Source organism: Patiria miniata, unplaced genomic scaffold (genome assembly GCF_015706575.1).
Source record: "Patiria miniata isolate m_02_andy unplaced genomic scaffold, ASM1570657v1 HiC_scaffold_7, whole genome shotgun sequence".
Lineage (NCBI taxonomy): Eukaryota > Metazoa > Echinodermata > Asteroidea > Valvatida > Asterinidae > Patiria > Patiria miniata.
In genome coordinates, this window is record NW_024037074.1 from 23,084,118 (window position 1) to 23,101,936 (window position 17,819).

At 41.6% G+C, this 17,819-nt stretch overlaps 1 protein-coding gene across 5 annotated transcripts in view; it reads left to right on the forward strand.

Annotated features, from left to right (window-relative positions):
• LOC119746481 (origin recognition complex subunit 4-like) overlaps window positions 1-6,887 on the forward strand; it is a 35,202-nt gene extending 28,315 nt beyond the window's left edge. For all 5 annotated transcript variants that reach the window (XM_038223447.1, XM_038223444.1, XM_038223446.1 and 2 more), the window contains 6 exons: window positions 932-1,105; window positions 1,970-2,056; window positions 2,790-2,898; window positions 4,450-4,545; window positions 5,255-5,322; window positions 5,824-6,887. In XM_038223447.1, the coding sequence (XP_038079375.1) occupies window positions 932-1,105; window positions 1,970-2,056; window positions 2,790-2,898; window positions 4,450-4,545; window positions 5,255-5,322; window positions 5,824-6,009 (720 nt within the window). In that variant the 3' untranslated portion in view covers window positions 6,010-6,887. The remainder of the gene's footprint in view (window positions 1-931; window positions 1,106-1,969; window positions 2,057-2,789; window positions 2,899-4,449; window positions 4,546-5,254; window positions 5,323-5,823) is intronic.
• Window positions 6,888-17,819: the final 10,932 nt, after the last annotated feature.

Genomic DNA, 17,819 nt, shown 5'->3' on the forward strand with positions numbered 1-17,819 from the left:
TTTACTGGACGTCTTTTCATGTATCTGATCTACACAATAATAACCGGAATTTAGCTCATTTGTTGGCACTAAGGGGTAATCCTATACAATAGCACTGCCCGGCCCTCTTCACCAGTCTACAGCCAGTCCAAGTCACAAGTGACAGTCAGCCGGGTTCGACCTTAGCGGTAGTCCGCCCACCAAATGCAAGTAAAAACAGCGATGGACTTGTCAAAACCATTCCCTAAGTAGTAAGACTGGCGAGTCAAAATTATTGTAATGAGACATATGCAACTTTTCCGCATACGGTATCCACGGATTTCTGCAATTTTAGGAAAGCCGGTCGTAGACAAAATAATCTGATACACTGACATACAGTCGGCTTGTTATCTGGTTATGCTGTGGTGCCGGTGAATCTTGCGCTGATATATTGCTAAATGAATTGAAACACATGCAGACTAGTGAAAAGGCCCACGGACTAGTTGAGATCTGTTTAATAATAATAATAATCATAGTGCTTATATAGCGCTTTCCATCGTATCTACAATCTAAAAGCGCTTTACATTTATTACCCTGTTCATCAGGCCATGGGACCATGCGGCAGCCAATATCAGCGCTCAATTGGTCTTCGACCCTCACAGGTACCCATTTATACTCCTGGGTGGAGAGAGGCAATTGTAGTTTAGTGTCTTACCCAAGGGCACAAACACCATGTTTCGGCAGGATACGAACCCACGCACCATCGTGGGTGAGTCAAACACCATAACCACTGGAACATGGGGTTCTTCTACACTAGTCCGGCTGGCTTGTGAAAAATAAAAAGTAAAGGACGAACCCTGCAGTCAGTCGGACAATCGGTCAGTGAGGGCACTAGGCTAGCTCTCAAGGACCAGGAGAAAATAAAATTCAGTCACTGGATGCAATATGTTACCTTCATTTCTTACACCTGCAGGATGTTGTAGAACTCCTGGAGAAACGTGTCAAGTCACGCTTCTCCCATCGTCACATCCATGTCTTCAACTCGCTCGCCTTCCCTGCTTACAAGGAAGTCTGTAAGAGGGTGCTTACACTACCAGCAGAGGTTGGGGACGCAAAGTTCGTCAAACGTTGGAACCAAGATATCGAGGTGAGAAATACTGCGAAGATGTGTGCATGCGCTACACAAACAAAGAGCTGCCATGAAGTTGCACAAAGGTCCAGTAGTATCTTGTATGCTGCTGGCTAAAATTTGGAGTTTGGTTCGGACCTAAATATACAAGGTGTTGAAAGCACGCTGCTTCAGGCGAAACAGGTGCGGGCGCTTGACTGCTTCAAGACTCCCAAGACGGTGTTGTGATAGCGGTTTGTGGGTGATAGGCCCTCTTACGACGGGTGATTGCATATCCAATATACAACAACGTGGTCTTGACCCAAGACTAACTTTGCTCCAGACCCGACCATCGGGCAAGGCCTTGTGTTTTCTGGTATCTTATTTGTGTTGTGTGTTTGGGGTTCACGTCCCCTGCAAACAAGGAATCAATCACTTTCTCCCCCTCTCTTTCCGCTGATTCCACTCCGAGCAAATAACATTTTCAAATAAGTTACCCAAAACTCGTCTACTAGTAGTATGCTCAGCCCCAAAAAAGTGAATTCCACACCGAGTTTGTCAGAACTTTTCAACTAAAAAAAAAACAGTAACCGTGATTATACGGTAATACTGCACTACCAGATGCAACTTTTTTCAATGGCATTTTTTTGTCATCGGCAGTTCATTGTTCCCATCCATTGAGCAGGTTAAAGCCCATGATTTGCAAGTTTCAAATATTCTAATATTTGGTCAAACGCAGTTTCAAACATATCTAACACTAAATTAATAGAAAACAAACGGCCCTAGTCCTGCTTTCTTGCAGTGGTTTCAGTTTGAGTTTCCATGAGCTCTTCTTATGGTCTGTATGGGTCCTCTTGTGGCGTTCTTCTTACAGGTATATTTTTTTCTCTTATGCCACAACAGGCATTATGCAGCAATGCAACAGTCCACGATGTTCTCAAGAAAACCTACCAATTGGACAAAAGCATCTGCAGACTTCAGTCACTCTTGGTAAATATCTTTGCAGAAACTGTTCTTACATTACCTGTTGAGTGTATGTATTATTGCTTTAAAATTAAGTTGCATTTAAAGGTACAGTCCATCATTTGTAATTTGTGCATTGTGTTCGTTTGAAGCAACAAAAGTGCTCAAAATCTAAAGAAGGGTGCTGAACAACTAACTTGATGAAGTTTCAGATCAGCTTCAGCTGTATATTTCGAGAAAAACAACATTCTAGGATCTCGATTTCAAATCAAAACTTGCTGAATCATGTTTTGAATTGGGCCAGAGACACGTTCTCGCAAGCCAACTGCAGCTACGCGATGTCGCGCACCGATCTGACGAATTATAGCAGCCACGCGCGCGTGTGCGTTGTGTCAACGCTTGCGCGCTTCGCCGAATAAAAAAACGAACTACTAGCGGACATTTCCAATGGTGCTTCTTAAGACGCACCGTTGGAAAAGGCCTTTTTTCGTTGATTTCTTCAAAATGACAGCTAGCCAGAAAGAATAATTTCACAGGGAGCTTAGTCCCCTTACTATCTTTCAACCAAGTATGTTTTTCAACAATAATTACGCCAGTTGCTTTTTGGATAGCTGCAAATGATGGACTCTGGCTTTAATAGAGCCCCTAAGTATTTCTTTATGTTGGGTTGTGATAAAATTGACCTTTGTGAAGTCTGTTGGTATTATACCGTTTTGATTTCAAGCGTTGTTGTATAGTTATACCTCTGATATGTTCACAGCTTTTACCAATCTGTAAAGTGACCGAGGACCACCCAGCGATAGAGGCAGTGGACCTAGTGGAGTCCAGTAAACATCTTGGTGCTGATTCTAAGGCGGCCATGTTGCATGGTAAGTATGCCTGTAACTGGCTGGCTGGCTGGCTCCAGGCTTGTTTGGCTGGTGTACTGGCTGGCTAGTTTGCTGGCTGGCTGGCTGGCTCCAGGCTTGTTTGGCTGGTGTACTGGCTGGCTAGTTTGCTGGCTGGCTGGCTGGCTCCAGGCTTGTTTGGCTGGTGTACTGGCTGGCTAGTTTGCTGGCTGGCTGGCTCCCCCCAGGCTTGTTTGGCTGGTGTACTGGCTGGCTAGTTTGCTGGCTGGCTGGCTGGCTCCAGGCTTGTTTGGCTGGTGTACTGGCTGGCTAGTTTGCTGGCTGGCTGGCTGGCTCCAGGCTTGTTTGGCTGGTGTACTGGCTGGCTAGTTTGCTGGCTGGCTGGCTCCCCCCAGGCTTGTTTGGCTGGTGTACTGGCTGGCTAGTTTGCTGGCTGGGTGGCTGGCTCCAGGCTTGTTTGGCTGGTGTACTGGCTGGCTAGTTTGCTGGCTGGCTGGCTCCCCCCAGGCTTGTTTGGCTGGTGTACTGGCTGGCTAGTTTGCTGGCTGGGTGGCTGGCTCCAGGCTTGTTTGGCTGGTGTACTGGCTGGCTAGTTTGCTGGCTGGCTGGCTCCCCCCAGGCTTGTTTGGCTGGTGTACTGGCTAGCTAGTGTGCTGGCTGGGTATAGGATGGCTTAAACTAGGAACTAGAAATGTCTGAAACGTTTTTGTTCAGGCCAAATGTCTGAAACTAAACAGTGATCACCATTGTTCACATTTTAGACATTTTGTCCGCCGGAAACAAAAGTGTTTCAGACATTTCTGGTTCCTATAGTGTAAGTAACTGGCCATTAGGTAGGCTGGCTTGCTGGCTTAGTGGCTGGCTAGCTTGCTGTTTAGTTAGCTGGCTGCTTGGTAGGTTAGCTGGCTGACTAGCAATCAGGATAGCTGGCTGATGGGATGGCCAGTAAGCTGGCTAGCGTGCTTGCTTGCTTGCTTGCTTGTTTGCAATGCTGGCTGGATCTTTGGCAGGCTGCTGGCTGGCAGGATGGCATGCTGGCTGGCTGACATGCTGGCAGGATGGCTTAATGGCTGATTGGCAAGATCGCTTGCTGTTTCACTGGCTGGCTTGCAGGTTGGCTGGCATAATTGCTCGCTGGCTGGCTGGCTCCCGGCTGGCTCCCCGGTTTGCATGCAGGATTGCTGGCTGGCTGGCTGGCTGGCTATTAAACTGGCCCCTTGCTGCTTGGCGGGCTTACTTGCTGGCCGGCTGGCTTCTATCTAATGAAATAGCTGGCTTGTTAACTGACTTTCTAATATCTAGAATGTAGAAATACCGGGTACACTACATGCGCATCCATTTTGGTATTGTAAATGTAATTCATGATTCTGAATTCTGGAGTGTTAAGTCTTAACTTTGTTGTCTGGTTCATCAAATACTAAGTCTTATGGGTACTTCAATAGATTGTGGGTTCTGAGTCCGGCCAGTGTTTTTTTGTGTGTGCCAAGCTTTGCCCTTGGGCAAGACACTTTACTCCACACAAATATTAAAATACATTCTTGTCAACAAGTTTTGACGTCTTGTAAATTGCAGGCATCTCTGTGCTGCAGTTGGCGTTAGTCATCGCTATGAAACACTTGACTGATTTGTATGAAGGTGATCCGTTCAACTTTGAAATGCTGTATAATGGTAAGAATGTTGAAGATTTTTAGATGTTTGGGGTAACACCTATTTACCTGGTTCAGCACCAGTACTACATGTACATTGTATTACAATCCCTGATAAATGCGTAAAACCATAGAGCTTGGGTGGTTGGGTGTATTATGGGCTCCGTGCGCCAACAAAAGAGGGCGCGTTTTTACCACTTTTGAGAGCTCCGTGGACTGGACACACAGCATGAGCGAACTGTACTGTACTGGTTCGCGAGGGAAGTGCGCACCACTTCCTGTATGTGCAAAAGCTATTAGCCACAGCGTCTTTGCGTGAGGGTCGTCGGCGCGCAAATATGTTCGAATTTAGCTTGCGATGGTCTCTAAGACTAATCTCCGCCCTTGATAACTTTGGATCATTCAAAATACGCAGTGGATGGACCGGGAACCAGTCTAGGTCTCCCCCAACTCTCCTTTTCTGGCTGTTGAAGGGGTACTTGTGCACGGAGCCCATAGGGAGTAACAGGGTGGTTTCATGGTCACATGAAAGGGAGCCCTCTAACAACAAGTCAAGGACAGTTGATTTGTTTTTATTTCAAAACCGTCAGAATTGTTTTTTTTTTCACAAAATTGTGTGTCCACATTCTTTGGACACTTATAAATTCATTTGGGATTTTTCACAATGACAGCATCATCAGACTGAAGGTATTGTTGTCAGAAATGATCAATCTTTGTTCACTTCTTTACAGAATACCTGAAGTTTGTGCAGAGGAAAGCTCATGTCGTCCAGAGTTTCGAAAAACCAGTCGTTTTAAAGGTAAATACTCATAAAAACTGTTTTACTATTTGCTTTGGCGCACTTTATCAGATACTGGTTCTTGGTCCGTACATTATCAACCGTGATAGAAGGTACATGTAGGAATAAGTCTACTTTGTGAGAACTGAATTGTTGTCGGCAGCAAATAATTTGAAACTTTTTCCCCCCATAACTATAAAAACATGGGCTGGTGTTTTTCCTTTGATATTTCATTCAAAATTGAGTAATTTTTGTATTGCTAAATAATGACACAAAATGTAGGTATTTATACAATCAAAACAAGGCAAGCATAGTAAAAACTGGTCCAAGAGCGCACGATATTCACTCGATTCTTCTATTCACTGAAACTAATAGTGGAAGTCTTTTTATGCATTAAATGATGATTTCGGATTTTTTGTTCACCAAGAAATGTCCAAACAAGTATGATTATAAAAACTGCTTAGTTTCTTTTCGTGCCAGGTGTACATGTACATCTTCAAGTTCCTTCCACTTCTCTTGCAGGCTTTTGAACATCTCGTTTCCTTGGAGATTGTGAAGCCAGTCGACGGACATGGTTCTCGCACCCAGAAAGAATACCGGGCGATGTCCTTACTGGTCACGTCGGCACAGCTCATGGATGTGCTCAATACCTACCCAGGTTGTCCGAGCGAGTTGAAACATTGGGCCTCCAATCCTCTACCTTCATGATTTCAGATCAGCAATTTCTTGTGATTCCTCAAGACAAGAAGTGACACTCGTGTTATTCCTCACTGCAGCTGAAGAGTATGCCATACATGTACACTTCACAGGATGACTGAGCAAAACTGACACATTTTGCCTGAAACCCTCAATGACAGTTGACTCTCGCTTACGCAAACTCTGTCACAACAAACTGTGGAGTGCCGTGGCCTAGTGATCTGGAGCATCGAACTCATAGCCTGCGGGTTGGGTTTGGGGGTTTGAGTCTAGCCTGGGATTGTGGTGCATATGTCCTCGGGCAAGACACTTTACACGCATTGATGTGCACAATGAATTAGACCGTCGATCGCCTGTCTGCCTCATGCAAAATTTGGACTTAAATATTTTGCTAGGTCTGACTGCATGAGTTTGAATTTATATATGGACAGTAATCCCTTCTGATTTTGATGAGATTCCTTATAAACATTCCCATGCTCTGGAGACTTGACCAGAACTCCAATAGTTGTTTCTGGTACATACAGGATTCTTCCTGAATCCTTTAAAATCCTTCAATGTGCTGAAAGCCAGTGGAAGCGTCCGGTTTACCTAAAGTTTGTTAAGGACATCATGTCTCTCATTTTGTATTAGTAATAGAAAAGGATCAACCAATCCTATGGCAAGTTTGCCTCAGACCTCATACGCAACCACCAAAATAAACTACTTCTGAATTCTCCGTAATCCTCCCAAAAGGAAAGTAGTGGCAAGTTATTTGTACTTACAGATAAAACAATAAGCCATTTGCGAGTAACCTATACCCTTTGGGATTTACATTTGAAAAACGTCTGGTACAATGACTTGCTCAGAATGCTTGGCACATTTTAACTGTGAATTCTCCAGACCAAAGACACTGTTGCTGATCACATGATTCGGGGCAAGCTCTTGCATAGTTACGTAAGAGACGCTCAGCACCAATACATCGTTCACAATGAGAATGGCACAAAGACACCAGACCATGCCGGAGCTGGGGGTTGCTAGCATAAGGCTTGCCCCGAATCGCGTGATATAGTAACAGTCTCTTTGGTCGGGAGAATGCTAGGTTAAAACGTGCAAAGCATTGTGTTAAGTCAGCGTTCCAGATTTTATTCAAAGTTAACACGCAAATGGCTTATTGAGGGGCAACCTGTTTTCTCCTTGTTGTATAATCAATGTACGGTTGTAAAGCTTTTTGTGACATTCAATGGTCTCGTGTCAAACTGGAAGGCTGAAAGGGAGTGTCATCCTATGCCTTTAATAGGCTCCTAAGATCCCGAAACAGCATAGGAATCGGTCATGGAAGCCCTGGTGTTGTCCTGGCAAAGCCATGGAAAAGTCAAGGGAATTTAGTTTTAGGAGTTCTGTGGGAACCTGTAGTTGGCAAAGGAAAGGCTGTGCTTGTACTCATGGTTGTGTAATAGGCTTGAATTTCATGGCACGTTTTCTTAAATATCTAATGAAGGCAATGATTTCTTTGGGGCATGTCTCGATTCATATCCGGGACGAATCCCGGAAAAATTGCAGGTAGAATCATTCACTTTGTCCGGAAGACGCTCCGCATTTGTCCCGGACATGTTCCAGGGAAACTTTCATAAGCAATTGCTTGACTCACCAATACTGGTAACTTCATTGCGGGAAGATTGCGGGGAAGTTGTTCAGATTCCTGCAACTTATACCCGATACAATGTCTGAAACTCATCCCGGATATGAATTGAGACAGGCCCTTACCGAAAGAGTTCATCGCGGTTGATACAGAAAAACACCCTGCAGTTAGAAATAAATTTCTGCTCTTTATTAAATTTTTGTTTGTTCGAGGCATAAAAAGGGGCAGTGCATATTGTCGAACAAACCTCTCTTCATAAGAACTTGTGAAAAAGAAAGGGCTTTGTGTGGTTTTGTTTAGTTTGTTAAACGCACAAAGCTTTCACAGGCCTTTTGGACATATATTTGTAAGGGCTCAGAAAAAAATTGGCAGTGGCCTTAATTTATTTTTTCAAAATAATTAAATAAAACAGAATGTGTTAATAATGAAGACAGGCCTGGTATACATGTATCTTTTTAAATAGTGTCCTCAATAAAATAAGCACTTTCTAATGACTCCCTATGTGCAGAGAGTATTAGGGCATCCCTTTTTTATCCCCCTGGCTTTTAAGGGGATATTGTATTCATTCTTTGTGTGTGTGTGAGTAGGTTTATGGTATAAATCGAAGACGCACACATGCAACATCATCGATGAATTGAGGACAGGAACCAAATCGAGGACGCGACCTCGATTAGAAAATGTGTACAACACCAATGAGGCCTGTTGCAAAAAAGTGAAGAGTATAAACCAAGGAAAATCCTTGATTTACACCATAAACAAACGTGTATGCATGGGTGTATGGGTGCTCTTGCATGGCTTTACGATTGAGGATAGACACACACACACAAATTTACTGGTGGAAAAATAATGAATACAAAATTCTGGCAATTCACATGATTCAGGCTCAGTTGAAAAATAATAAAGCAAAGTATAGCGTATAGCAACCAGTGCTATCCCAGACGTTGAGGATGCTGCCTCTCGTCATACAAGGGGCCTGTAGTTTACCTTCGCAGCATGATAAACTCGTCCCACAGAGACAATACGCACTAATTGGCATCATTTACCTAAGCCATGGGTTCAACGATCAGTCATGCGTAGGCATTTTTGTCATCAGTACATGATCAGGGTTGGCCATTATTGCAATAAAGGTCGCCTCTACAGGTAGTCATGGATATGCAATGTTTGTACTGTCATCAGTACCTCTAGGGGTGACCATTACTGCACTTATGGGCGCCCCTAAGTATTCATGTTTGTGTCTTCACGATTACCTCTTGGGGCGACCATTATTGCATTAATGGTTGCCCATAGAGGTATTGTTTGCATATTTGTGTCGTCATCAGTACCTCTAGGGGCGAGCATAATTGCACTACCGAATGGTCGTCCCAGAGGCAGTCGTAAATATGCATGTTGTGTTATCAGTACCTCTAGGTACGAGTAGGCATGAATATAATTAGCCAATGACAAAATAATTTATAACAAATAAATGAAAAAATTATGAAAATAAACAGGCATGCAACTTTTCCTCGGATCCGCTGATTTCCTCGTTTTTTACTTCTCATGAATGCCATTACAAATTGACAAACACTGTACAAAGTCATGTGTGGTTTGGAATTTCCTCGTTTTTTTCTAAACTCCCAGTTGCATGCCTGAATAAAGTATTAAGTCAATTTCATCTTGCCAAAGATGGCCTGATTACATATTATTTTGTTCAGCGATATCAACTGACAAACTCATTGCAGTAAACACAACTGGAGACATACGCACTTTGCACGAGTTAATTTAGCCATCTACATGTATATGTATACGTGTGCAACTGCAAAGTTTTTCCTTCAGATTTTTATATGTGAATAGAAATAAAAAGGGACACCCATACATCAGATGACGAAAATGTCCGATCAGTTGTAGTCAAGTTTTCATTGCTTTCTATGCGTTATGATTTAGTATTTCGGACTGAAAACCCATTCAGCTTCAAGAAAACGGGACTTGGAACCAGACAAAGAAATTTTTGGATGTCCCCACCAACTTATTAAAAAAGTACTGACATATAAAAGCAAATCATATAAAAAAAAAAACAATTGGTTGCAGTACTTGCTGCTATATCAGATTAAAACCAGCCAGCCGACCCTCGCAAGCTCGGTGGTTGAGTGGTAAAACGTCTGCACCAGTAGGCAAGTCGTGGGTTCTACTCCCGCGCAAATGCGCAATTGAATTTTTTCTCGCAAACCTTCAAACACTGACTATACAGTATTATTGAATTCAATTAATAAAGGGCAGTATTAGTTATCCTATGAGCGAGAGTGGAACATGGAATAATGTAGTGCACTACATTTTCTGTGTTCCACGAGCGCAAGTGGGATAATGAAATTATCGTTAAGCAAACTTGTAAAGTTGGAACGAGCACGCTTATATTTACAGCAACCTTTTAGCAGTTATCCACGTCCGCAGCCGGAATTGGTGCTCGCTTCTTGGAATAGTGCGATACGCTGAGCGTGATATAGACCATGCTACATGGGATAATGTAGCACAGTTTGTTATAATGTAGCACGGTTTGTTGCCATGGATCGACCAATCGGGAAGGATTCAACTTGACTTGCAGATAAAAACCCAGTGTTAAATCTTCGACGTCATTTTTACAATAAACACACAGTGCATCGAAAGGTCCATTTTTCAGAACACATTTATTACAGGTAAGGGTCAAGAATAGTGTGTAACCATGGGAACAAGCATGTCCATTATTCAACACACAATACCTGCAAGAACCTACACCTAATACACTGATTTTGAGGGTAATTGTTTAATTAAACACATAATACACTACTTGCCTAACAACTACTTATACCACATTTTATGGTAATATACACATTGTTAATTTACCACTTTTTTTTTCTTTTTTTTCTGTACATTTACAATGATATAGCTTCATTTAAAACAGTAAAGGTGCTTTTTGTGTAGTATAATTTACAGGCTCACAGCACAAAATACTGTGTGTTCTTTTTTTTTACCATTCGTTGAATTGTTAGTCATCACGATTACATTAAATCACATTAAATAAAAAGAAAACGAACTTGCATTACGGTAATCACAAAAAGCATGATTACTAATTTTTTTTCTGCTTTTTAGTCTAAAAACGTAAAAAATAGCGCTTTACACCGAAATATGCAGCTACCATAAGTTTGACACCTTGTGCGCACGTTGCCGTGAGGTGTGGTTCCATTGCGGGGGAAACAATAGTTCTGTGATCTCACAGTTCAAACTTTCTATTTTTTTTTTTCACCCAGAATTTGCAAAGACAACTTTGGCTCCACTCCTACCCCAATTCGTGTGAGCCATGAGCTTCAGCCTGGCTTTCAGAAACAATGTCAAAAATTGTCTAATTTCATACTTCTAAACGAGTGAAGTCCGTACAGCTTGTTGGTGTTTTGTTGTGCGATTTTGGCAGTGACAACAAAACCTGTCAGACTTAAAAAAAACTGAGGTGTCCAAAACAAAAACCAGATGACCCTCTGGTTGCAACTATGTTCAGAACCACACCTTTACACCGCCAACAACAGATCTAAGAGATGGGGAAGGGCAGGGGGAGGGAAGGGTGGAGGGGGAGCCTGGTGCTTTCCTTCATACGCATCATACATGTATAAAGATACGACATGAGCATGTAATCATCAAGTCAGAATTGTCAATATGCCAGAGCTATGGAGGAGACATTCCAATGAGAGTTTGTCGAGCTTTACAAGTCAGTCTTACAAAATCTCTCAACTTTCAATTACATGTTACACGGTCACAAAAATCTTGAATTGTCCATACTGGCAGATAATTTCAACCCCCCCTCCCCTCCCCTCTGATGCCCATTACCTTTTCCTATGTCCCCCTCTCCTGGTAATCACTGATCAAATCTTTGAGCACACTCCTGAGGTAGAATTCATCTGTTAACAGATTTGAGGTAAAATGCTAGGGGAACAGCTCTACACACAAAATACACCACCTACACTTTCCCGTGACCGAGAAGCAACATGTACAACATCACAAAGACAGACAGAGTTACAGAAAGATGCTGAGTTTTTTTTTGCCCTAAATAATATATAATTGAGGTAGAACAACAGGAAATTCATCGAATTCTATTTTGGTGGTATTTTTTTTCGAGTCACGCACTGTTAATACAGCATGATGAGTTGTAACCCAAGGAGAATTACACACATAGCTGTCTGGCAGCATTTGTCAAACTCGCTTCAACAACAATCAATTAGCCACAACCATTACCCATGAATGCAGTGATATTTTTGAAGCTGATAGTCAAGAATCACCACAGAGCATAAGTGAGTGCATGCAGTAGATTATACAATTGGGTAGGTACACACGGCTGTCAAATAATTTAGTCTTGGAACATACACACTCGCAATATTCCTAAGAGAGCGTATTCAAGACATAACATTGACTGTACGATTCCCTAAACAAGCATCCAAATCAAATCTACTACTGCCCTGTTTATAACTCCAAAGACTTGGACATTCACCTTTTCATAGCAAAACAGACCAGATCAGTGTCCTAATCATGATAATGCAGTTTAAGCTTTTTTTGGGCAGCAAGTGCCACACTCAAGTATCAATGAATTCCTTTTAATAACGAAGTGAAACTTTACCACATGCATTCTTCAATCTTCCATCTAGTGGTGTGCATCTACGGGTAGTACCGGAACGGGCTAACCTATCAAATCCCGCAAGTTCTTTATTTATAGCTTGACAGTAGTACACTGCAACTTTCGCGAGCGTCATCTGTCGCGCGTTAAAATGCACATAAACGTAAGATCTGTTTTGGTTTTCCGTGTTCATGTAACCTGGTTTTCATTTTGAAAATTCCCTGCAAATGTCATTCCAAACCTTTCTTTTGCATTGTCTGAGAAGTTGCTAAGTAATTTGTAAAGTTGGTTACGGTACCCGATCCATAGTCTGGAACCGGTTCCTGACATCAGCGGTTGGGTATTCAGTTACGCTGCACACCCCTACTTCCATCATGTCCATACTCGTAAAAATTCACTTGTATACTGGTAGATTTTCTTGGTACGACTCATCAATAGGGTGCTAAACAAAGGTGTGAGATTTTGGCAGACTTGGATGGGTCCAAACGGTACTGAATCTGTCTCATGCATGAATACTTTCACTGGTGTTTGCCTGACAAAAATTCCAGATCTCTACTCATGGTTTGTGCACTATGAGCAACGAATGCATGTGCAAAGTTTCACAACTGTAACATACAAATAAACATTAGAAGCAGCATTTTAGCAATTCATAATACACGTACATACATATGGCAGCACAAGCTGTAATTTACAGCGGTCTTTAAAACAACAGGATTCTAGGATTTAATAAGCGGCTACACTGTGCATGTACATTTGTACATGTTATATCAACAAGTACATGTACATTTACAGCGACCTTTCTAGACTTGATTTCAAGTCGTTAGTCATGCTCTTGCCATTTAGGCACGTCAGGTTTAGACATGTCAATAAACCACACACACTGGTGTCAAAGCAGAACAACTGTCCTCACGCATTAATGCTATGCAACACACTACATGTACATACATTTTACATGTAGAGAGTGGCATCTACGATCCAGTGGGCGCGACGACAAACCACCAAAACCATGCCAAGTAACGACTTGAAATCAAGTCTACCGTCATGCCAGTAAACACGAAATTGACTTTATGGTAACTTTGCCCTAAGATATAACAATGAGAAACATTACTGGTACAGACAGATATTTGATTGCCATTTCTTCTGCTGTGCATCCATGCTCGGGTGTGTTCTCCTCACATGAAAATCCTCCCTGTATAGGTATAAATCAGTTGACAACTCAGTGCCCAATTTCACGGCGCTGCTAAGCAACAAAATGTGCTTAGCACAAAAAAACCTGGCTTATAAAAGCAGTTTACCACCCAAAACTCCACATGATTTTCATGCTATAGCAAACAACAGCTGAATACTAATCACGAGCAACATCACATGGAGTTTTGGCTGGTAACCTGCTTTTAGAAGCTGGACTCTTTTTGTGCTAAGCAAATTTTTGTGCTTAGCAGCACCGTGAAATTGGCCCTTGGTCACAGACACTCACCTGTCCGTCATGTGACTCGGATGAGTAGGCCACAGGGCGCCCTCTATACATGTACATGTAGTTCCGGCTCATGTCCATGTAACTGTGTCAAAGATTTCCCTTCGCACAGTTTGTGCAGTTTTGAATGTGATATGTCTGTGACCATTTCTTGCATTCTAATTTTGCTTAGCTTATCTGAAAATCATTATTATTTTTTTTACAATGAACTGAAGCTGACAACCAACAATGGGTTTTGTTCAAAGCACAGGGCCCAATTTCATAGCACTGCTTAACAGTAAGCAGAAAAGTTGTGCTTACTATAGCAGAAAATCATGCTGCTGCTTAAGCACTATTTCATGCTAACTGTTGCGCACATGGAGATTTCTATTGTTACGTCACTGATTTAAGCAAAGTTCCCTTCTGGGGTTAAGCGTGCTTTTGCTGCGCTTACTGCTTAACGGTCCCTATGCAAAAGATGGAGGCTCGGTAAGCACAAAGTCGGCTGTTAAGCAGCGTTATGAAATTGGGCTCAGATCTATGATTATATCTGCTCGAGTGACTATCCTGAAGGAACAACGTTGTCTGGCTTTACCAAAAAATATAACAGATTCCTTATTGTCACTGACAACGTACAATGTATCTCTCAAAATGTACGATCAGATGTTTAGCTCAAATTATTTTTTTTTAAATAGAACATAGAAGAAACATTGCCACAATATTGGTGTGTAATGCCAATGTTACCTATAATTTACAGAGCAGGGTTATTTCCATAATTTAATTATTAAAATATTGATACATTCTACAATTGTTTTTGTATTCCATTTGGATATTGGACATTTTCAAACATCTTATAAATATACATATTTGATGAACCGGAACATTACACACATGTACTATACAAATAGTCGGGAGGGGGGGGGGGGATGACTGACCAATGACAAAATGCTCCAATTGATACATATGGCACTAAGAAAAAAAGAAGATAAACTAAAATTACGCCTGACCAATTCTGTCCGAAATTTGAAATGACAAAAAAACTCAAAAACTCTATTAAAACCGTAACCCACAACAGGGTTTCACTAGGCACCCTACCAAATGCAACAAAATGCAACTTGGCTGAAATAAGGACCCTGCTAACTGCAACAAATTGCAACAGTGGATTCTGTTGCATTGTGCAGTGAACCAAGTGCACACAATCCTTGGCACCAAGCAGTTACGCTACTAACTGCAACAAATTGCAACAGTGGATTCTGTTGCATTGTGCAGTGACCCAAGTGCACACCAGCCTTGGCACCAAGCAGTTACCCTACTAACTGCAACAAATTGCCAACAGTGGATCCTGTTGCATTGTGCAGTGAACCAAGTGCACACCAGCCTTGGCACCAAGCAGTTACCCTACTAACTGCAACAAATTGCCAACAGTGGATCCTGTTGCATTGTGCAGTGAACCAAGTGCACACCAGCCTTGGCACCAAGCAGTTACCCTGCTAACTGCAACAAATTGCAACAGTGGATTATGTTGCATTGTGCAGTGAACCAAGTGCACACCAGCCTTGGCACCAAGCAGTTACCCTACTAACTGCAACAAATTGCCAACAGTGGATCCTGTTGCATTGTGCAGTGAACCAAGTGCACACCAGCCTTGGCACCAAGCAGTTACCCTGCTAGATGCAACCAAATGTAACAGTGGATTCTGTTGTATCGCCTTGGGAATATCAGCAGTTGCACTACCAAAATGCAACAAAATGCAACAGAGCACGGGCACTTGAGTTGCCTGCTAAATGCTACAGTATGCAACAACTATTTATCAATGTTGCCTTCTGTTGCATTTAGCAGCGTTAGTTAATAATGTAAACATTATTTACATGTAACTGGACACATACATGTATGAAAAACATGACAAAGGTTAAGGCTCTAGCTACATATAAAGGAATTACAAAGCAGAATTAGAAAAAGCAAAATACAAAAACGTAACCAAATCCCTGTACACACATGTACATTTTCAATTATTAGCCTACTAAAAACTATATACGTATAATAATTATGTGTGTGTGTACATGTACTAGTAATGTATGTGCCAAAGAAATTTTGTTTTAAAAAGATCACTATACTAATAAAAAACCAAGTAAAAACAAGAGAGTTTATCTATGATTTAGATAAACATGATAAATGTCAAACATGGCATGTTAATAGTTGACTGAAGAACATTTAGAACATGTACAACACGAACAGACAAAGACAAGTTAAAATAAAAACATTATATACAATATTTACATCTGGTACACACAAGCCACACACACACACACCAGTGAGATGGTACCATTTGTGCAGACTACAAGACCTACTAAACCACATGCAGTACAAGGAGTACCAAAACTGCGGTCTTCTGTGTACATGTACATACATGTACCGTACATGCGATAATGTTGTAAATAAACCAAAAAAATGATTGTGCATTGTTAAAATATTCCAGTAGGCTTTAAAATCGACTTTAAAGAAAAAAAAGCAGTGTTTTATTTGAAACCACCACTGCACATGTAGTCTATGGAACACCCCTTGCAAAGCAAGGGTCTATGATATGCGAGCAGATTCGGCAAATAATTACTCAAAACGAAACTGCGTCTTGACCTCGAGATTCTGACCATTCAGTGGGCGCCTTCTATCAGTCTTCGTTGTATTATTCAAAAACATGGTAGCCAAATTGATGGCCCAATTTCTAAAGTTTGACTCCGACATGTCCGACTGGCTGGCGCACAGTGTTGCATCAAATTTGCATTGCTCACACATATCAGACGATGATTACGGAGACGTCTCTGTTGGACAACGGATGATACTCAGACTACACGTGTATGAACTTCCCAAAATTACAATGATTGAATTTGACCTTACATGTATATCAATTTTTTGGGGTAGTTTTTGCTGGTCGCAGAGGGCTTGTTTGGTATCTTCCTTATATACATGTGTACATGTACATGTACACGTGCGGTACATGCACATGTACACGTACACGAATGTTGTACATGTTCATGCACATGTAAATGTATGCGCACATGTAAATGTATGCGCACATGTATATGTGTGTGTACATGTACACCCACACATATACATGCACATGTAACTGTACCTGTACCTGTACATGTACACACACACACACAAATGTGTGTTCACCGTCGATTGTGGACGTCCTATTGTCCCTCTTTTGTTTGTACTCTAACTTTTAGGAAGACTCCCATGGGTTTTGTACACGACCCCAATCGCGGACGTATGCTGGGAATTGTTCTCTTTTGTTCCCTGGTATTTTTCGTCCACGATTTGAAAAGATGAACACGTACACATGTACATGCACATGTACATGCACATGTACCTGTACCTGTAAATGTACACGCACATGTACCTGACTCACTGACTGACTGCCTGTCACTTGTGACTTTGGCTGGTACTGGACCAGCTTTACTACATGTAGGCTTGCCTACATGTAGTCTGGATTTTTATGTACATGTATTGCATGTTACTGGCAAACTTGAGTCTACACCTACCTTTACTAAGGCAATGTACATGTACATGTACATGTAATTTGTAACCTACCGTATTTCCAATGAATGTTGGTATTATATATTCTCATTACATGTAGTCTGGATTTTTATGTACAGTACATGTACTGCATGTTATTGGCAAACTTGAGTCTACAGTACACCTACCTTTACTAAGACAAATATGGTACATGTACATGTAATTTGTAACCTATTTCCAATGAACGTTGGTATTATGTATTCTCATTTCAGTTTATACTAACAAGTAGTATCCATGGCAACAGATGAATGTCGAAACAACAATGAATACTTTCATCTGCTTTGCAAGCATAAGACCTACCCTATCATTACAATTACCACTTGGGAGTCGCAGTCATAAAACAACTAATGAATGTTTACGAGTGCAATGGTAAGAGTAATTTGATGAGGTGACAGATGGAATGTTCCATTCCACGGTGCGAAGCCAAGTGGCATGGACCATTCCATCTGTCACCAAATGAAATTCTTCATTCCACTGCACCAATGTGAGAACATTAATTCTTTGTTTTATACAACGCCTGAATAAATCCGTGTCATCTGATTGGTTACTCGTAAACTGGTACTATGAAAGTA